We start from the raw sequence: 21,281 nt of genomic DNA, 5'->3' as shown, positions 1-21,281 counted from the left end.
TTTATAGATTTAATTAAGTATGATAACATTCAAATTGATTAAGTTGTCTTCCAAATCTTTGCAGCATAATGCTTGACGAAGGCAAGAGGATCATCATTTTTACCGTCCTTCGAGATTTCAGCTTCAGATGCAAATGAATTTACTGGTAATACCAAAATATCACTGACCAACTTCGGTATTTTAAGATGATGGAAATCCTTCCAAGTGATCTTTTGGTAAATGGCTGATTGTAAGTAATCATTAAAGTATTTGAGGATAACATCAGTCCAACTGGCACTACCTGTCCAAGCTGAGATTTCCAAGATTTTTTGATTAGAAGATCCAACCAACTTCAATTTTTCATCTTCATTCAAGAGTCTTTGTTTATGCTTTGTATGTTCAATGATAGTTGCAATTATTTCTCTGAGTATTGGATGACCTGGTTTTGCTTGTATAACGAATTGACCAAATTGTAATCTTCTAACTGATTCAGTTCTCCAATTAGCTGAACTTGAATCGGTTTCAATACTTATTATCATACCAATTTCTTCAGGACTAACATTTTCTGGAATCCAATTTGGAACCGGTTGGATTGGATGAGTATCAATATCAGCATAAACACCACCTCTAGCAAATAAGATTAAGTAACGGAAGAAGTCCATTTTAAGGATAACTTCAGGAAGCGCTTCATAAGTGGAAATAATTTCCGGTACTTCACGATAAAGATATTTAATCATAGTATGAGCGGTATCATCATTAAATAATTCATGAACGAAACCAGGATTTTTCCAAGCCCATTGTTTTTGACCTTCCAAGTAGATTTCTTCGAATCTTTCATCATTCAAACCATGTTTCCACAGTTGCCAAATGTAAGCGGGGAATTTAACCGTTGGATCATATGGGTAAATGTAGACTAATTTTTCTCTAATTGAAGCATTGGTGGGTGGTTTTTTCAATAATTTGATTTCTTGTAAGAGAATTTCATTTTGCTTAGTTAATTTAGTCAATAGTTGTTCTTGGTTTTGAAATATCTTTCTATTGACCTTTTCTAATTTATTGAGAAATTCATCTTGTTTTTCATTTTCACTATAAACCAATTTCGATAATCCTAATATATTATCATTAGGGATATTTTGTAAAACCTCTTGTAGATTCTTCCCACTATGTTTTGAAGTTGTTATCTTGGCCACCAACAATATAAGTGTTATGATTATTATTGATATGACGATAGGTCTCTTTCGATTCACAAAGTAGTTAACCATTATGAGAAAGATGATGATGCAGTTATATAATTGTTATGAACAAAGTAGTTGACCGGGGAAATAGATGAAAAGGAAGTGTAAGCTATGTTATATAAGCAGTATATCTTGATTATCGTGGTTAATGATGCTGAAGATGAATTGAAATTTACAATTTGATATGAAATGAAACTGAAAATCGATGCAAGTAAGAAAGTTATAAATGAACTAAAAGGGCTGATTGGAGTATCAACGTGATAAATAAATATTAAAAGAACGAATAGGACTCGAAGGATAAAGGTGATATTGTCTATAAAACAAGAAAGTATTGAATAAAGGTTTTCTCGTTTGAAACAGGTCAATCGAGAATGTTGATGATGGAAGGAAAAATGCAACACTTAACCAACAAACTAATAAATAAATACAACCAGATATTAAATAGTGATAGCTAGGATGGTACTATACAGATCAACACTAACAGGTTGGCGAATTGAACTAGATGAATCGAATGAATCTTAATATGAAAATCCTTGATCTGTGTAATGATAGTCGTTTTTTTTTTTTTCTTTCCTTTCCGTATATATTCATTGTCAACAAAAAGAGTTATTTTTACACACAGAACAAGCTGTTAAGTTTGAGAAGTTATGTCGCAAAATATTATGTCATGTCATTTCCTGCGTACAGGTTTGAGACACAAATGACGACTGAAAATGACATAACAAACAATAAGAAGACGATAATGGATGGTTGTAAACTACTTTTTCATATAGTTGAATCAATTGTCAATGTCTATACCGTTGAAGTTATATGGAGGTGATATCACAGCATCAGTGCCAGAAGAAATCGCATACAGCCTAACTGATGCTTCAAATTTCAGAGAAATCCCTGATACTCAAGAAGCTTTCATAGTGTCAAATGCATCGACTTCCGCTAAATATGAAAAATCTTTAATATTTGATTTATTGGAATATGTCGATAACGAAGATTATAATCAAGCCATTGCCACTCATATAGAAGATCTAGTGGATACTGATGAAAGTGTCTCAAATCATTTTATAGAACAGGTCAAAGATGCTGATGGTCAGCAAGTATACATCAGTTTAATAGAATATAAGAACAAAAGAAGAGATGCCAAGGATGATGATTCACCAACAAATTATATAACTTACGTGAGTTTAATACGAATGAAGAAAGTTGGAACTGATGCTTTGATTACTTTAAATATCCCATTAGCATCTGAAATAGAAATATCAGGATTATTAAATAGTCTTAAACTGAATCAATCAAGTTCAGATCAAACTATAGTTTCATTAAGACAAACTTATGATTGGTTCAATGAGTTGAGTCATACTTATCAAGTGTTAGATGGCAGCTTATTCGGTTAGACTAAATAATATAAGCATGCATATCATCATTATATATTAGGATAGGGATTCTATATATCGGAATATAAAATAGAGCATAATAGACTAATTGTAGAATATTCAGGATGACGGTACTAGCAACTGATTAATCATTGATTTTAGACTGTTGTAATGAATGTTATGGTCGACTTCATTTGTTAAAATATTTAAATCAAAGTTATCCTTGCCTTTGTCCACAAAGATTCGAATTAAAATATCTTTATCAAAAGATAGGTCTGAACTTCTAGACATAGTTGAATTACTCAATAACCGTCGTATCTTTCTTAACCAAATGTATTCATTAGTTCTGACATAGAATACATTCCTGTTATGTTTAACTGTGATCAACTTGAATTGGAAATCGTTAAATCTTCCCTTGGTTTCTTCCAAATGTTGATGAAGCTTGCTAAATATATTTTGAAGAACATTCCTAGATGGCCAATTCAATGGAGATACATACTTTTGAATCATTACTGATTGATGTCCACCAAATCTCCATCCAATAATCCATCTCGTGGTGTTGAACTTTATACTCTCGTTGAATTTGAATGGTATTCCTCTTAACTCGATATATTCATTTAATTCCTCTAAATGACTATGGATACCAACTTGACTTGTAAACCAACAGTTTTCGAATGTTGGGAAAGTATTAGGACTGTTTATTAAGACTGTGCTTTCATCAATTAACTTTCTTATAAATGCTAATTCTCCACCTTGATCATAAATTAACTCACTATCATCTATGGTTAATTCATTTGGTTTGATAGTTTTCTTGAGGCCTTCCTTTTCATTCAATTCTTCTATGTTGGTATAGAATGGTGGATTGCATACTAAGTATTTAACCTTTTTATCTTGACTTATTTCAGGAATTAACTGTTGATTGTTCCCTTTCACCAATTGAACATTATTTTGTAGCTGTATGTTTTCATTTAATATCTTTCCTATATGATTGACTGAAGTTTCATTGATCTCAGTGGCAATATATTTATTCTTAAACTGACTTATCTTGGTGCCAATAATAGGATACACTAAAGAAGAACCAGTCCCAATGTCGATAACGTAATTCGCATCTTGAACAGCTTTATCAATGCAACAAGGTTCGATCAAACACGATTCTAATATCAACAAATATTCCATTCGATTATTAATCCTAGGACATAACTTATCTCTCCTTAGTTTATAATTCAGAATGTTAAAATGATCTTGAATGATAATTTCAGTTATATCAATTTGATTCTTAGTTGTACTAAAATCATATTCATATTCAAAGTCAAGTTGTAACCTCTGGCGAGTGATTTGATTATTGGATCGGATAGGTTTCTTGATTGAATTGGCTTGAAGGCTAGGGTACTTATCTATCAACTTTCTTATGGATATTATAGGTATATCTAATTCATATGAACTTTGATAAGTCATAATTTGAATGCAAAAAGATTTACCACTATATTTCTTGAATTATTTCCACGACTTGTTGCATTTATAAACTATCAACAAACTAATTGAATGAAGCGAAGGAGTGGTAGATTATAATCATGGAAATCAGCTATATCAATGAATTGAGATGACTATAGCACTTTGGTCTATAGATAAAGTCTCTGATATGATTGAATCACCTGATAATCTTCTATTTAAAGTAAGCTTACGAAAGAAGTGGTCTTTACTGAATAATTTTCATTTTGCTGGTGGAAGCAGAGAAAAATCGCATACAAGGAATTATTAGATCTACACATTTACCAAAGTGATATAGAAATTATAACGTTTATTTCAGTCCATACTTAATATACTACAAACTAGCTTAAACATTGAATAATAATCTATCTTGTTTTTTCTTTAATTTTTGTTTCCTCTTATCATTAATGACGATACCAACGCCAAAGTCAAGATTATCATCAAGTTGACCATTGGCTTCTATTGATGATGACGATGTAGGTTGTGATCTACCCCATTCGGTTGGATCTAAAACTTGGACTGGATTAACTCTTGGTATTACCCTTTTTGTTTTCTTTTCTAAAGTAGGGAATTTCTTATCATCATTTAATCTATCTGTTGAATTGTTTCGGGTGGATGAAATGCTGGAAGATGCTGAAACTGGGGTTGATGATGGTGGTGATACAACAGTACTACTATTGCCATTATCTAAATATTTAGGAACATAATTTGGATTAGAGGCAGTATTGATTTTTGGAGCCACAACTGGTTTCTTCTTAAGAACAGTGGTATATCTAATAGGTTGATTAGTGGTATTAACCACTGGTTTACGGGAGAGTTTGGATAAGGCAGGGAATGCGTCGTTAGATGATAAAATGGTATTTGGAGATTGAGAACGACTCTTACCTCCTGATGAGTTAACCCAAGAATTGGCATTGAAGACAGAACCTGAAGCTCCTGCTAATACTGGGAATTGCTCTCTTTCGGGTTGTTGAAAGTTTAACTCATTCTCAACGACGATTAAACTATCATATAATTCCTTTTGACCTTTGAAAAATTCCAGGAATTCTTTGATTAATAATGATAACTCTTCATTGGATTGATGAATAAACACAACTTCCCTGTAGAATGTTAATAACTCTTTAGCATTGATCTTTTTATACTTGAATGATCGATTAAATTCTTCAAATTTGGAAAATTCCTGTTGATTATAATTCAAGTAATGTCTGGCTCTCTCTTCAAATCTCTTCTTCTTGATATCAAGTGATTGATAATCATCTTCTTCTTCGGCATGTTGTTGTTCGAATCTTCTAGGGAATGTACTTAATTGTGATTGATAAGATCTGGTACTATTCGATCCAATTATAACTTTACTATTGGCATTCAAACCTCCATGTTCCTTTAACATATGAGCTGTTAAATCTAAATCTTCTCTAAACACAACGAATCTTTTCTCAATACATGAAGGAACGCTACAAACGTAATGATCTCTTTTAAAATGTTGGTATAATGTATCATAATTTCTATAATAGTCAGCTGTCTTTGGATTATATTGATCACAAATGTAACATCTTTCATGTTTATCTCTGATATGAATGTTCAACTCATCTTCGGAATAGAATCTCTTACCAAAACAATGCTTACATTCTGGATGACCTTTGAAACCAGTTTCATCACCTTCACTCTGATGTCTTTGTAATTGTTTATAAGTATACAAGGGTAATTCCTGAATAAATGCTTTTTTATACTTTGAACAGATCAAACAATAGAATTTGTTATGAGCTTCTTTAACATGATCCATTAAGTCTTTGAATGTTTTGCAATCAGCTTCGTCACATAATGAACAATTAAATTTTAATAAGCCCTCAGTATCATCTTTGACATATGATTGAGTAAACTTGATATTATACTTCTCATTAACCTCACTTAATGAATTTATATTGAAATCGTCGTAAGTCTTGTAAATCTCTTCAGTGATAATAATCCATTCATTCTCACTACGACATATCAAACATTGAGTCTTCTCGTATTGACTTCTCTGTCTGAATGTACATTTATGACAAGTTGTATGATGACAAGGAGTAACTGCGGCATATATTATCTTGTTAGCACAAATGATACATTGCTCCCCTTCTTCTAGTTCTTCTTCATCTTCTTCAACTTTAGAACTGCTGTTATTATTATTCCTTCCCCCTTCTATATTTCTATTTCTCTTGAATCCACCTCTCAGTCTATTATTATTATTATTATTGTACCTACCACCTCGACTCACTCTTGATTTCCCAGGAACGCTCGAACGTGTGGATGATGATGACGATAAAGATGACAGGTTAGCAGAACTGGCTGACATTAGTGTTTTTGCTCTCTATATATATTGAATAAACACAAGGTTAAACTTGATCTGTCTCCACTAATCTCTGTTTGCAGTTGTTGAAGCAAAAATTCTGACATTTTTTTTTTCAATGGTCATTTTTCTCAGCAGGCATACGAAAATAGTAATTGTGTTGATTCACCATTATCTATTATCAATTGATAAGCTACTTCCATATCAACAATATCAATATGTTCAATGTCAGTGCTACTTTGAACGTGTCCAGACTATTATATAATCCAAGTCTATGTTTACCACATATAACAGTGAAGTCATTTGATCAAATATCATTACCGTTCAAGATCGCCAGTCATCCGGATGTAGTAATCAAGGGTGTAGTATTGGATAAGGATAATTGTATCGCAAAGGATCATGATGATAAAGTATGGCCTGCTTATAATGTATGTATTCTTTTTTAGATCATCCGTGTGGGTGCGTTCTGTTGATTGATTTATGATACTAACTCGTGTTATTTTAGGAAACTTGGGATCTATTAAAACAATCATATCCTAAAGAGCATTTATTGATAGTCAGTAACTCAGCTGGTACTAATGATGATAAAGATCATGTTCAAGCTCAAAAGTTAGAGAACGATACTGGGGTCACTGTGTTAAGACATCCTACTAAGAAACCAGGTTGTTTTAATGAAATCGCTGATTATTTTAAACAATTTGATATTCAAAGTCATGAAATCCTCATAGTGGGGGATAGATTGTTTACAGATATGTTGATGGCCAATATGATGGGTTCTTGGGGGTTATGGTTAAGTGAAGGAGTTGAATTATCATCAAAGGCTTTGCCAGTAATGGAAAGACTGTTGTACCATAGATTGGTTACTACCAGGTCTGATGATCCATTTGTACCCCCAAATCCTCTTCAGAAAGAGTGAATAGACTATCTATATAATATACAATCAATATACGAAATAGAGATGACATAATAATTCGACGTTAAAATAAGTATAAACTAAAGTAAATAATTTTAGTTTTGTTAGTAGTTTCGCAACATATAGAAAACTGAAAATGTTGCAAAGCGGTAAAATTTATTTATAATTAATCCTCTTTCCTTCTTTACAGTCAATCAAAGCATTATATCATCAATCAAAGATGGCTGACGATCAACTTCAAGTACATAATGTCTTATTCGACAGTCCACTCCCCACTGATCAACCAATCATCATTGGTGATAACCAAATTGTTGAAAACATTGAAAGTATCTATAATTCCAAGGTGTTTAAGGTTTTATTTCAAGCCTATATGGGTTTATTATTATGTCAATATATCTCTGTTTATGCTTGTGTTCCATTTGATGATATCGACAATAGACCTTCTATTTGCATCATAACTGGGATTTTCATCTTTATCCTGGTAAGTTTTACCTTGTCTAATACTATTTATTTGACATTATACTAACCGCTGATAAGTTTGGAATCAATGCTTGTTTATTACCAACTTGTTCAGCAACCATTCCATCTATTTTCTCCTTCAGATGCATCTTATTTTCAGCCTTTTTAGAATTCATTGGTATAATCCTTAATGTTTTATGTGTGGTATCTACTCTTAATGTTAAAGAAATGTTTCTGTATGAATATGATAGTCAAACTAAATTAACTGAAAAGACTAATGTGACTACATATATTCAAATTATTTCAATATTATGTTTGGTTTTAAGTTGTTTGACGTTTGTGGTGTTATTCTTAAATGCAGTTGTTACTGCTCAATCGTTAAAGAATTTGGTCAATAGAATCGATAGAAGAGAAAAGTATCAAGAAAAGCAAATTCAAAGGCAATTCTCTTATCCTCGTCATGGTCGGTTATACAACTACTGATGTTCAAAAAAAATTAGATTAATTAATATAAATATATTTATTAGTACAACATTATTTAAAATTTAATAATTTGTCACGTTAATGAACAAAGATAAAGTAAATAGAAAAGAATTAAAAGTAAGCCATCCATAACGTATCAGCGGCAGCCAAATTACGAGGATTGACAGCTTGAGAGATAAGTTCTAACACATTTTGAGTAGCCACACTTGGGCCTGAAGAAATACGACCAATAGATATAACCTTCTTGATAATAAATTCAACATTGATTCTAACGATTTCGCGTAATTGTTTATCTTGAGGAATTGGTCTTGGAGGTTCTTGTTGTGCACACCATGAAATAACTTCATCACGAACAAACAAGGTTAAGAATTGTTCTAAATCAGATTCTGGTTCAGCTAATGCTCTAGCAATACATAATATATATACTGCAAGAACACCTTCTAAACTTGTTTCACCGATTAATTTTTGAATATTAGGAGTCAAACGGAATGGAACCATTTCAGCATTGTAGAATAATGGAGTTGGTCTTCCTTGTTGATTATCCATCATTAATGCACTCTTACTAGCAATCTTACATGGTAACATATCAGAAGTCCAGACATTACCTGATCCTTTATTAATATGGATCTTTTGTGGTTGTCTAGCATTAACACACATCATATAGGTAGTGAAGATAAATGAAGCGTATTGCGAAGTGAATTGTTTACGGAATAACCAGAAATCTTCAAATTGTGGATAAAGCTCGATGAAATAATTCTTCATAACAGTTGATGGAACTAATAATGATTGAATGGCACTAAGAATTTCAACTCTGATACTCATAATATCAGGTTTTGGTAAACGTGGATCAAAAGCAGCTCTTAATTTTTCAATAGTATAAATGAATGGTTCATCACGGCTCTTTCCACTACGACGACAGTAATCTTCATAAACCTTTTGCATTGTAACATCTCTTGGATCATCGTTAATAATACGAATATGTGGTGATAATGGAACTGCAATTGGTAATGTAAATTGAATATTTCTACGACGTGTTTCAACCTTTCTAGAAATAGTATCATTGAAAATTCTGAATAATTGGAAAAGACTTTCTTCACGACGACAATGACGAGCTGCAGGGAATTGAACAGCAAAAGTATGTAAACTACCATCATGGCCACGGATTCTTAATCTCTTATAACAAGCATTAGTACCTCTTGCTAAATCAATTGTTGGTAAGAACCTTTCAATCTTAATAAAGTGACTGTTGGTATCCTTATTTAACAAATATTGACCAGGAACTTCGATTTCTTCAAACTTTTGGTGATGGAATTCACTTAAATGAGGACATAAGTTTTCGAGATTGACTTCAGAGAATCTTCTATCAAGTTTATCTTCAAGACGGTCTCTCCATTTTCTTAATTTAATAATGTAAGTTTCTAAGTTAGGCTTTCCAATAACAAGATCCTTTTCAAATTCAGCACGTATCTGTTTTGGTAAAACAGTTTCAGCAAATCGAGTAATATTAGCTTCAGTGACTGGAGGAAGTTTGGCATCATCTCTTGGATTACCAAGACGATTTAAGTATTGAACACCATCATTAAGAAGGGCGACACCAAGTCTATAAGCATCTTCATCGGCAGTACATTTGAATCTTTGATTGATTTGGTCCACTAAAGATTCTAATGAAAGTGCCAAAAGTGGATAAGCAGTTTTCAATATACCCATTATTTCTTCCACGTGCTCTAACGCTTGAGTTATAGCTACAGGAATAGAGTTCCTTGATTGAGGTGAACTTTGTGGTGGGGCTCCAGTTTGGGCAGTAGTCGTGTGATCAGTAGAATTAGCACCATTTTCCAGAGAAGCATTTCCATTAGGAGATTGTGATGATGCCACATTATCTCCATCTTTAGTGTCAGTCACGTTAGATGTATTAGTTGCATTCGTTCCGTTCTCAGAGCCATTGGTTTGATTGCCATTGGCATCGGTGGTTTGGGTCTCTGAACCTTCAGTTTTAGGTGGTGCTGGAGCTTGAGCATTTGCTTGTTGTTGACGTACAGCTTCACCTTGACGTTGTTTAGCAGCAAAATCTTCTTTAGTTGTGCGAAGTTGGAAATGTAAAGCTTGAGGATAACTCTTAGCAATACGTACTAAGACTTGTCTAGCCAATTTTGCTTCTTTGTGAGATAGAGAAGTTAACAATTGAGGAATAAATGTAATCCAATACCAGACAGGGACTTCACCTCTGAAATTCTCAAACGCTTGTGCTAAAGTTCCTGATGCATCATCTAGACTGATAAGCCAAAGAATTCTTGCTAATAATTTTCTCGTTTTACCATTCTTATAAAGACCAGCAGCCAGTAAGTAACAAGTTACCGCATTGTTGGCATATACCATATCATTAGGATTTTCCTTAAAACGACGATCGTTAAACATACCCCATTCAGCCCATGCTTTAGGTAAATTAAGATCAATTTGAACGGAAGTGGCAAATGCTTTATTGGCTTCGTCTTTCTGGTTCAACTTGTTTAGGAACATACCTTTCAAAGTGAAGAACTCAGCCTTTTGTTGAGTAGCAAAATAAACCAAGTTTGTACTGCTGATGACATCCAAACCTGTATTCAATTCATTAGGATTTTGGTAGTGGCATTTAACTTGCTCTTTCAACTTCAAGAATGCTTCTTGAATTTCAATATTTGGCAATTGATAAATTCTGGTAAGCTCCTTAATACAAACATCAGCCATGTTATGCTTTCTAGCAACATGTGCAAATCTATTAATGACCCAAGCGATTTCATGATAACCTCTATAAGCATATGAATTGGCATTTCCACCAGAATTAGTTTGTTGAATCAATGGCAAGTAAACACTGTTAATGACCTGGAATGCATGTTGTCTCCAAACGACGAGATCGTTCCAAAGATTAATATCATCCCAGATGTTTGGAAGTCTTTCTCTCCAAACTTGTAAGACTCTCTTTAATTCTTGAGACTTAACATCCAAGTTTTGAGCGTTGGTGGTTTGAAGACTAGCGTAAACTTGACTTGCTTCCATAAACTCGACATACTGTTGGAATGTATGTAATAATGGAATATGTGCATTGTTAAAACGTTGAGGTAATCCATGCCATTTTCTTAAAGCTAATTGAATACCTTCATCACATAACCTTGAAAGATCTTGTAAAGTTTCCTTCTCTTTAGCGAATCCTTGTAAGCAAAGGAAAGTTTCGAAAACTTGACGACGTGGAGTAGGAACATCCATTACATTCTTCACGGTTTGATCAATTGTTTCTCTATCGTTAAACCAGTCAGCGACTCTCCATCCACATTCCAATAATAAATCTGAAAAACCTTCATGTCTAGCTAAATCAGTAAGGATATCCCAATGTTGTAACTTTTCAGCACACAAAATCCAATGATCTTCCCATAAAGCATATTCTGATTCACCGTAAGGTAATGCTCCACTTCTAGCCTTAATTTGAGCAGTCTCGTAAAGTTGCTGAGCCTTATCCCATAATCCAATCTGTTCGTAAGAGAGAGCACTGATAGTTTCCGAATATTTTGCTCTTCTTCTCCACAAACCGTAGAACATATCGTCCTCCTTTAAGGTTGCATATAATTTAGCAAGGGCATCTTGTGTTACTTCCCTAACTTCAGCATTACCAATAGCGGATTGTTCTTCAATATTCTCCAAGATATTAATTCCTTGAGACCATCCATTGAAATTAGTAGCTAAACACTCAACTGCAAATGGTGGTAATTGTAAACCATCACATCTTGCAATACCTTCGAGCAATGAAACGATAACATTGGGTCTACTATCAACTTGACGTGTATGGTAGTCTTTTGAAAGCAAAATGACCAAGTATCTCGTAAAGTCGAGATATTCTGATCTTGGAATTGAGGTAAACGCAATAGGGAATAAATTGGACCATGCTCTATGAATAGCATCACTGCTTTGATAGAATAAGTCAATCAATGGCTCGAGAATTGCACCGGCCCTTAAATCACTAACCTTGGCCAAGAACTCATTATGTTTCTTCAAAAGTTCATCAACAGATGCATTCTCAGTGTCAACCTCCATATTTGAATCAGATTTTGGTAAGCTCAATATGCTAACTTGTGGTAATTTGTTTTCAGAATCAACCAATTCAATTTTGGTATCGAAATCAAAAGAACCATAAAGCAACTGTAAGGCTTGATTCAACCATGGGTAATCGGCTAAGAATTCCCAATTTTGTTCTCTGATGATATAATACAATCTCTTGCTTATATCTTTTTCTAAACTATTATTCAAAATAGACATCAATTTACGTCTGATAGACACATCAGCGGATCTAGTACCGACTAGGAATGGCTGTTCCATACGTACAGTAAGCTCTGTGCAACTGAACGTGTCATCTTCGAAAATATCAACAATAATTTGATAGAATTCCTTAGATAATGTTGGTTCTCCACGAATTTCGAATACCATCATCTTTGACAAAATAGCAGCCTTTTCTTTTGTAGTTGGGAAAAGATCAGTTCTTGAAAAGACCCATGTCTTTACCATTTTAATTATCTTTTCTAAAGTATCCTTATCTAGTGATCTCTCAATTAATTGAGCCAATAAGGATAAGAAAATACGTCTTTGGTCAGCCAAGTTGGATATTCTCATAGACGAAAGATTCAAAATCTTTTCTAAGAGTCTTGTTGTCATTTTAGCTTCATATTCAGAATTAGCACTATCTTTCGATGATGATTGTGAACCTTGATGTGTGATTGTAATATGGTCTTTACATAACTTACTGAATGTTCTCATAATCAGTGGTAAAAGTGAGTCAAGTATAGCTGGGCGATAATTAGCTAAAGTCCAAGATAATGTGACACCAGCAGCAACCGATGGCATATCTCCTAAATCTTCGGCAACAGTAGATGATAACAAAGAAATGAACTCTTTGACATCTTCATCTTCGTCGTCATCTTCATCGCTATCTTTCTGTTCGTTGATTGCTTGAAGAATAAGCTTAAGAACTCTTTGAAGAACCTCTTGAATATCATGGTTATCAGATTTAATACATTTTTCAAGCAATTTATGGAGGTATGCTAAATTAGAAATAATCCACTCAGATTTTTTCCATTCCAAAACAACACCTAAAACCTCTAATGCGTTCAAGCAGTAACCTAAGAGATTGGAAGAATTCAAGTCATTTGAAAGAACAAATTTCTCAAAGAAAGTTAATTTGACAGACACTTCAGCCCAGTGATCTGGACTTAATAAATCATATAAAATTCCTAGAGCCTTTTGACCAAGTTCACTTTCAGAAGCTCTTTGCGGACTAATACAGACGTATCTAATCAAAAATGTAACACATGCTTCTCTTTGACCGAATGGAATAGAATAATTAGGCGAGGTAGTAAAATCATCAGCTCTGACTTCTTCAATTGGTTCATCTTGATCTTTCTTCTCAAGCTTGGCTCTAGATTCCCATTTCAAGATTAACTCGGCTAATTCAATGGCCAAAACTTGATTCTCAATAGCCGGATTAGCCAAAATAGTAAGTTTACCCATAGCAGTAATAATATTTGAAATGAAATGTTCTCTTGCAACAAAGAAAAGATCTGGATGTTGAACAATAAATTGATAAACATTTAAAACTTGGGTCACATTAAAACCATCTTCAGAAATAATACGACGTGGCCATTTCAACCAACTATCAGGAGACTCGACATCAATCATTCTTTCTGACATCACTGGAGCAAGTATATCCAATGCTTGTTTCACCAAATGTCTTGAATCCGCTTGGTGGGTACGAAGAAGTGCAACGAAAACTTGTGTTGCAAGCTTAGCTGGGATTTCATATGAAGAAATAAAGTAAGACGTAGTTACATATGCAACTTGCTTTGTTATATTGTCTTCTAACTTAATGTAATTCCAACTGAATTTGATAATATCCTTCTTCAAATCACCGATGAAGTTGGGAGCAATCTTCAAAAGTAAAGCAGTCAATTCTAATAAAGCATAACGGTAGCTGTCTAAAATACCCGAAGTATGGCCAGTAATTATGTCATTGGTAGACTTCCAAATATTATTACAAATCTTTTCCAACCATGCTGGAGAGCTAGTGAAAAACTCATCAACTTTACCTTTTGTTTTAAATTCAAAGATCAAAATTGAATTGAATACTTTTCTGATGAAGAAAATCTTAGACTTGAGATTAGATGATGAGTCACTGATAAAATCAATACATTTATTCAAATACTTCTCTCTGTATTCGATATCGGATGAACTTACAATCTTTGTGAAAATGTAGTCTTCTAACTGGTTTGGAATCTTGAGTTTCAATTGACTGTGACGTTCAACTATCACGAATAACAAATCAATCTCAGTTGGGTTTCTCTCCAAGTAGTTGATTAAAATCACTTGTAATTTATCAATAGCTTGATCAGCTTGGAATAGAGCTGGCGAAACTAATGGAACATTATTTCTGATTTTTGAGATATTCTCTACCAACTTAGATACATTTGACAAGAAATCTTTTTGTTTGTCAAACCAATCGTGATCATATTTGGTAATGGCCTCAAGAAGATCAACTAAATTGGCAAACTTTACCACTTTAGTTTCTTCGACAGTTTCATTCTGAACGTCATCAAGAATTGATTGTATCTTTTCTTTGGCAATATCCCTTATCTTGTCACATCCTTCCATACCAGCTATAGAAGCAAGAGTATTACCCAACTTTCTATTTTTGAAATTCGTGATATAATACTCAATACAATTTTCAGCAAATCTATTCAAAAATTTAGCAACTGGAACTCTAAATGGTGAGTTCTGATGACGATCTAAGTGACCTTCAAGATATTGTAAAGTATTGATGATTTCTTCCATAAAGGTATAAGCCTTAGGAGGTAAAAGATGGAATATGTTTAAGATGGCTAATACGATCTGAACGGTGTGATTATTTTCTAAATCTAATCCAGCTATTCGTCTCAAGGTGTTAATTTGGGCCCAAGCCATTAAATGATCTAATAACTTACGACCGATTTCAACTCTGAAGTATGAGATTAACAATTCTAACAATCTGGCTAATGCTTCAAGACCTGACACAGTCAATTTCTTATGGTCTGACAAATTCATAAGCATTGGACGAAGACCATTTTGTAATAATTCTTTTGGAAGTTTAGCATTTTCTTGTAAACTAGATTGCAAACCCAAATGAGCAGCATTGATGATTTCAGTTGATTTGTTACAAAGAGCTTTGAAGAATACACCTAAAATACGAATACGGTATTCAGCTAATGGACCTAATGCAAAATCAGGTTTTGTTAAAGCCAAAGAAAGTAATTTAATGCAAACAACACGAAGTTCAATCAATTGTTTAGAAGTTCTAAACTCATTTAATCTGTGAACATTGGCTAATGATTCATCTTCAGCATCGACTAAAGCCAATGCTTCCAATAATAATCTATTAAGTTCTTCGTTGAATGTTAAGAAAGTATCTGGAATATCCAAACAGAAAGTAATAGCATCAATATTACCAATTTGCATTGGGAAGGGTAAGGCTCTTAATGGTTTACCAAAAATAGGAGTCAATAATAAATGCTTGCATGGACCCATGATGATAGCTATTGGTACATTGGTTGTTTCAGAAAGCACCTTCAATGCTGATTGTGAAACTTCACGAACTAATGGATTTGAACTTGCTAAATCATATACCAAAGCGCCAACCACAGTTTGGAATGGTTTTTCCAAAACTTCATCCTTACTTAATCCTGAATTACATTCTTTAAGTAATTTTAATACCAATGTCTTGGCCGAATCACGTACTTCGAATGGTGCTGTTTCTGGAGTATCTCTTAAGATAAAGAAAATCGAACGAACTAATTCAAATTGACGTTTGAAAAACCATTTAGAGGAGATTCCAAGATCTTCAAACATTGTTTTAAGACCCAAAATACCACCCAATTTGGAGTAGTAGTATTCATTATAACAGCAATGAGTGAACTTATAGAACATAGATCTGAACACTGGAGAATTTAAAGCATTTTCTTCTGAACCGAATAAAGTCACAGTAGTGGTGTAAACGTTCTTGATAGCTTCGATACCTTTATTTCTAACATCTTTATCCCAGAAACTTAATGCATAATTTAAAGCTGAAAGAAATGCAGTTTCACTGATATAAGCTTTACCTTCATTATCATTAACAGAAAATGGACGTTCTTTCTTAATCTTGTCTACTACAGAAGTTCCAAGATAAAGTAATGTAAAATGAGTAGTTAATCCATCTATTAATGCACTTGCTTCTTCTTTTACTTCTGGAATAGAAATGGAAAAGAATAAAATTTCCAATAAACGAGTGAATAATAATTGTTGTCTATCCAATTTGGCAACATCCGCTACGCCAGTTTCCTCTAATTCGACAGTTTCCAGTATCTTTTCTTGTTTCAACATATCAACACTTTCAGACACGAATTTAGAATAGCCTTCTGGAATTGGGGTAGTATCAATGAACAATTTTAAAATACTGGTTAAGTATTTGAAAGCACTAATACGATAATGAACCTTTAATCTTTGATCTTCCAAAAGTTTAATAGCAGATTGAACACCTGGAGTTATCGAAATTGGAACTTTACCATTCAAACCATATACCAGGAATAATGCTTTTATTTCTTGATCTAATTCTGATTGAGTTATTAAGTTTTTACAAGGTTTGAAATGCTTATGGTTTCTACCACCTAATTTACCCAATATACGAATTGCAGTATGAGAATGTTGATGATGATAAGGAACCGGTTCTAAATGTTTCCATAAAGCAGCCATAATTTCGTCAATGACTGGTTCAATCATAGGATCAAAATATTCAGCAGTTAAGTTATCCACACACAATTCAAAAGTACGTAAACCTTGTGTTATCAATTCTTGTGATCCATTAAGGGCATAAACTAATGGACGAGTCAAGTAGTTAAGATGAGGAACTAATACGGACAATCTAACTGGGACAGTTAAACATAATTCGACATAAATATCACGTTCATAAGGACGACGAGCATTAGCAATCATCTTATTAAGATTTTCCAATAATACTGGTAAAATAGGCATGATTTCCTTATATAAGTTTTCAAATCTTCCTCCACTGATACTTCTGAATAATATTCTAACCAAATAAGAATATACTATTGGTTCTTCAGCTTTAGTAGATAATTTTAATGATTCTAAAATCAAATGATTTAAATGTGGTAGTATGACACTTTCATTGGCGGCGGGGAATAGATGAACTGACATGAAACATAATTTGAATAATCTGATTAAAATGTTGGATTTAACCAATTCAACTTTACCTAATTGATCCAAATTATTCTTTAAAAATATGATTAAGATACTTGAGAAATTAGCTGATGTGACTTCACTAGCTAAGAAGAATTGAGGCAAATGAAGTAAAGTAGCATTTTCCAACATTGATTCAAACATGAACGGTAATTCTGAACTTACAATTTCATTAAATGATGCTGGATCAATATGAATGAAAATAGTAGCAAAGATTTCCATCAAATCTTTTTCTTCTTTTGATGAAGTGATTGGTAAGTTTGGACCGCCTGTTGAGAAATCAAATGCTTTGGCTGGGGCTATACTTGGTTTTACTTTTGAAACTGAAAAGAATCTTAAACAACTTATACCACCTCTGAACAATGCACGTAAGACATTCACTTCCTCATATGAAATCAATTTAGCGGAGTCATTCCATTTATCATAATTGACTTGTTGACCTGGATTCTTAGGATCATTTTGAGTAGGTTGAGGTGGAACTGGTGGATTACAGTTTTTAAGACCAAAAATCATTGATTTTAAGAATGTCATTAAAGTTCTGAATAAATAACGAGCGTCTTTTAAAAGATCTGAATTGCTTGAAATTGGAGATGTGGCAATTGGAGAGAAAGATTCGATATTGAATAAGTCAAGGAATATGGCTTCTTCGTCATCTTCATCTTTAGTTTCAGTTTTATGCTTTTCTTCGACATCAGATTTCTCTGTTTTTCCATTCTCCTTGGTCTCTTCTTCTTCTTCTTCTTCTTTGGGTTTTGTTTCTGTTTCATCTTCATCAAGCATTTCCACATCTTCTGGAAGTTCCTTTATCTTAACATCATCATCATCATTTTCATCAGTACTGGTAGCTGGTGTCATTACTGGTTCTTCGGATTCATCATGACTATCTTTGTCGTTATCGTTACTATTATTGCTATCATTATCGATTCTTTTCGAGGTATATCTTTCTATAGCCTTTTTGGACTCAGCTTCCTTTTGCCCTCTATTCTTTTCAAATTCATTAAATTTATTAATGATATAATTATATTTTCTATTCAAGCTTTCGAAACGTTTGGCATAAGAATCAATAATCAACATAAACAATTGTCTTCCTTCCAATTTATTAGGTAATTTCATAATTCTTTCAACTAAATTAAGTAACAATTTAGCACTCATGATTTGAACTGTCAAAGCTAACGAATCATCTTTTAAAAGATCACAATAAATCTTCACGGTTGACCAGATTTGTTTTGGTGTAAGTTCATTACGAACATTATGAATAAAATCAGCCACGGTAGAATAAGCTAATGGTCTTAAAGTTTCAAATGATGTTAATCCTTCACCGATTAAGATCTTTTCATCGAATAATAATTCTATCTTAGGTATGAATTGAGTTCTGAATGGAGTTGATAAAATATGTCTGGTAGCATGTAATAATTCTTTTCTTGCGACTGATAATTCAGCAGGACAATCTTGTAATAAACGAAGGATTACATCCGGTACCACTTGTGATCTTTCTGATGATAAATGTTGATTGGCATATCCTCTGATAAACACGTAAGCTAAGAATGAAGCTGCTTTAACTTGACCTAAGATAAAATCACTATAAGCTTGTCTATTTTTAATCTTTGGAGAAATTGATGCGGTGACTTTTCCTTCTTTAGAGGCTTCTTCTCTGAATAATCGTTGTTCTTCAACTTCCAATACTAATATATTTATGATTTTTGGTAAGAATTCTGGTAATGAAGTTTGTACTAACGTCTTATAGGATGAATATAATGAAACCATAGTAATAGGACATTCTGCTAATGTCTTGAAGGAAAACATAGCCTTATTTAAAGTCTTGGTTGATGATTCTTCCACAATCAAGGGTGACATCTCTTTATCTGATTCCTGGGATGATGCAGTTATGGAAGAAGACGTGTCGTTATTAAAGATTTCTGATACAGTCTTAGGCATATTTTCATAAATTTGACTAATGACTTCAACAAAGGGTTGAACTTTTTCACTTAATTTGGCTTTATAGGATTTATGTAAACTAGTAATAACTTTCATACATAATACCCCATTATCTTCATTTTCATCTACTAATATTTTAGTTAAAGCATCTAATATTTGTTCTGAAAATGGTTCAAAAGTTTCATTCATGATTGATCTATGAATGATTTCCAAGATACAATTCCTTAACTTATGTTCTGGTGAAGTACTAATGAATGAAATAGGAACATCTTCAAGATTCTTGATGAAAATAGGCACTAAATTCTTTAAGAAATATTCATATTCAGCTGCACCATTAAAGGTTTCAATCATATCTAATAACTCTGACAATATAGAATGGGCTGTCCTATAGTCAGCACTATCATTGAGTCGTGACACAAACACGTCAAGTTGCGCAGTGTACGACATGTCTGCTCTCTTTCAATGGATTACAATGATAGTTAGATATATATATATATATTGGTGATAATTATATGATGTTAAACGTAAATGCTGCCTAATTGTTTACTTTATCTTGTTGAAAAAAAATTCTATACCAGAGGGAAAAAAGTGGGAATTGATTTTGAACAATTACTGAAAAAGTCACGCGTAAGTCACGCCATTTGCGCGTGATCAAATTTTAATCAATTTTCTTTTAGCAACCAAATGGGTACGGGGTAATCAGTTAGAAATAGGGTTGGGTGGGTGTTACAGGTAATTTTCTTAGAACATATACTTATAATTATCTTGAAATCACCTTATATGATTAAATAAAAGTATATAACAACTAAATATCAAACTAGTTACTAACAAAAATAGAGTACAAACTTCACATTACTTAAACTTTGACTGAAAAATTAGCGGAATTCATTTTTTGATTCTCAATTCTTTTTAAATCTATAACATCTTTGAAACAAACATAAAAACAATGAATATTGACCACAATAATGAACGCAAACGCTGTCCAAGTCATAGCTTCAGCTCTTAAACCTCTATTAGCCACAACCATATCCATCGAAGCATCATTAACCATTATGGTTGAAGTATTGACCGCTTCCATTTGTAACATTGATCCTAATCCCCATAAAAGAGTTGTGCCTGACGCTAATACACAGTTGAATTTTTTAACATTCGATTTGAATGGAATATATGGGATAGAAGTATAACAGATAGTGAGTAGGAGGACTAGAGTGAGGACAATAGTTGCTTCTAAAACTTTTGGGTGACAGATTTTACTGAAACTTTTAACAATCGAGATTAAATTAAGGTTTAATGATGAGGTGGGGGAGATTGAAATATCATTGAAAGAAGTTAAATTATTAAGTTTATCATAAGTGGTACATGTTAAATTTTGATTAAGATCAATACAAACAGCTAGATAATTAACCTTTAAACTGATGGAATCAAACGTTTGAGTAGAATTAGATATCATAATATCATTCATAACATCTGATGAAGTTTGATTGAATTGAAATTGAGCTAAATAAATCTTCAGATATTGATTGGTATTATCTAAACATCCAATGAGGAGAAATCCAAGCAAGACAATAGCTATGAATAATAACACCAACAGTAAAACTTTGGGTAATCTCTTAAATAAAAATGCAAACATCGTAATATGTGATAAGTGTGCTACGAAGAAAAGACAAAAACAAAATAAATAAAAATTTATTCGGGAATATTAGATTATATATATATATAGATTATAAATTCTAATTAGAAGCACAGGTAATAGGGTATAGGTATTAAGGAGACATCCAATTGAAAGTTTTAAAATAAATTAATTTTATTTTAGCAGC

General features: G+C 32.9%; 8 protein-coding genes across 8 annotated transcripts; 3 read left to right on the top strand and 5 right to left on the bottom strand. All coding sequences in view use genetic code 12, as the record gives it.

Moving 5' to 3' along the window:
* Nucleotides 1-38: 38 nt before the first annotated feature.
* HOC1 (alpha-1,6-mannosyltransferase) lies at nucleotides 39-1,241 on the bottom strand (the record flags this gene model as incomplete). The annotated part of the gene is made up of 1 exon (XM_064905276.1): nucleotides 39-1,241. One exon carries the CDS (start codon nucleotides 1,239-1,241, stop codon nucleotides 39-41), a length of 1,203 nt encoding a protein of 400 aa, XP_064760123.1.
* Nucleotides 1,242-1,838: 597 nt separating this feature from the next.
* Nucleotides 1,839-2,603, top strand: DFJ63DRAFT_320873 (Ran GTPase-binding protein; the record flags this gene model as incomplete). Its single annotated transcript, XM_064907263.1, has 1 exon — nucleotides 1,839-2,603. The coding sequence occupies exon 1, from the start codon at nucleotides 2,003-2,005 to the stop codon at nucleotides 2,600-2,602; it is 600 nt and encodes a 199-aa protein (XP_064760122.1). The 5' UTR covers nucleotides 1,839-2,002.
* Nucleotides 2,604-4,352, bottom strand: DFJ63DRAFT_320872 (uncharacterized protein). Its single transcript, XM_064907262.1, has one exon. The coding sequence runs from the start codon at nucleotides 4,034-4,036 to the stop codon at nucleotides 2,702-2,704; it is 1,335 nt and encodes a 444-aa protein (XP_064760121.1). The 5' UTR covers nucleotides 4,037-4,352; the 3' UTR covers nucleotides 2,604-2,701.
* DFJ63DRAFT_239632 (E3 ubiquitin-protein ligase) lies at nucleotides 4,226-6,542 on the bottom strand. Its single transcript, XM_064904305.1, has one exon. It carries the CDS (start codon nucleotides 6,396-6,398, stop codon nucleotides 4,416-4,418), a length of 1,983 nt encoding a protein of 660 aa, XP_064760120.1. The 5' UTR covers nucleotides 6,399-6,542; the 3' UTR covers nucleotides 4,226-4,415.
* A 1-nt stretch (nucleotide 6,543) lies between these two features.
* Nucleotides 6,544-7,417, top strand: DFJ63DRAFT_239683 (phosphatidylglycerophosphatase). Its single transcript, XM_064904311.1, has 2 exons — nucleotides 6,544-6,820; nucleotides 6,898-7,417. The coding sequence occupies exons 1-2, from the start codon at nucleotides 6,611-6,613 to the stop codon at nucleotides 7,306-7,308; spliced, it is 621 nt and encodes a 206-aa protein (XP_064760119.1). The 5' UTR covers nucleotides 6,544-6,610; the 3' UTR covers nucleotides 7,309-7,417.
* On the top strand, nucleotides 7,267-8,303 carry DFJ63DRAFT_239974 (uncharacterized protein). The gene is made up of 2 exons (XM_064904312.1): nucleotides 7,267-7,786; nucleotides 7,843-8,303. The coding sequence occupies exons 1-2, from the start codon at nucleotides 7,526-7,528 to the stop codon at nucleotides 8,245-8,247; spliced, it is 666 nt and encodes a 221-aa protein (XP_064760118.1). The 5' UTR covers nucleotides 7,267-7,525; the 3' UTR covers nucleotides 8,248-8,303.
* TRA1 (histone acetyltransferase) lies at nucleotides 8,303-20,115 on the bottom strand. The gene has a single exon (XM_064904304.1). It carries the CDS (start codon nucleotides 19,909-19,911, stop codon nucleotides 8,359-8,361), a length of 11,553 nt encoding a protein of 3,850 aa, XP_064760117.1. The 5' UTR covers nucleotides 19,912-20,115; the 3' UTR covers nucleotides 8,303-8,358.
* FIG1 (Fig1p) lies at nucleotides 20,116-21,135 on the bottom strand. Its single transcript, XM_064904303.1, has one exon. The coding sequence runs from the start codon at nucleotides 21,092-21,094 to the stop codon at nucleotides 20,321-20,323; it is 774 nt and encodes a 257-aa protein (XP_064760116.1). The 5' UTR covers nucleotides 21,095-21,135; the 3' UTR covers nucleotides 20,116-20,320.
* Between the last annotated feature and the right edge of the window lie 146 nt (nucleotides 21,136-21,281).

Source organism: Scheffersomyces coipomensis (genome assembly GCF_036884675.1).
Source record: "Scheffersomyces coipomensis strain NRRL Y-17651 chromosome Unknown DFJ63scaffold_7, whole genome shotgun sequence".
In the NCBI taxonomy this organism is placed as follows: domain Eukaryota; kingdom Fungi; phylum Ascomycota; class Pichiomycetes; order Serinales; family Debaryomycetaceae; genus Scheffersomyces; species Scheffersomyces coipomensis.
The sequence above is the reverse complement of the archived record's forward strand: the minus strand, read 5'-3'. Positions and strand labels throughout refer to the sequence as shown.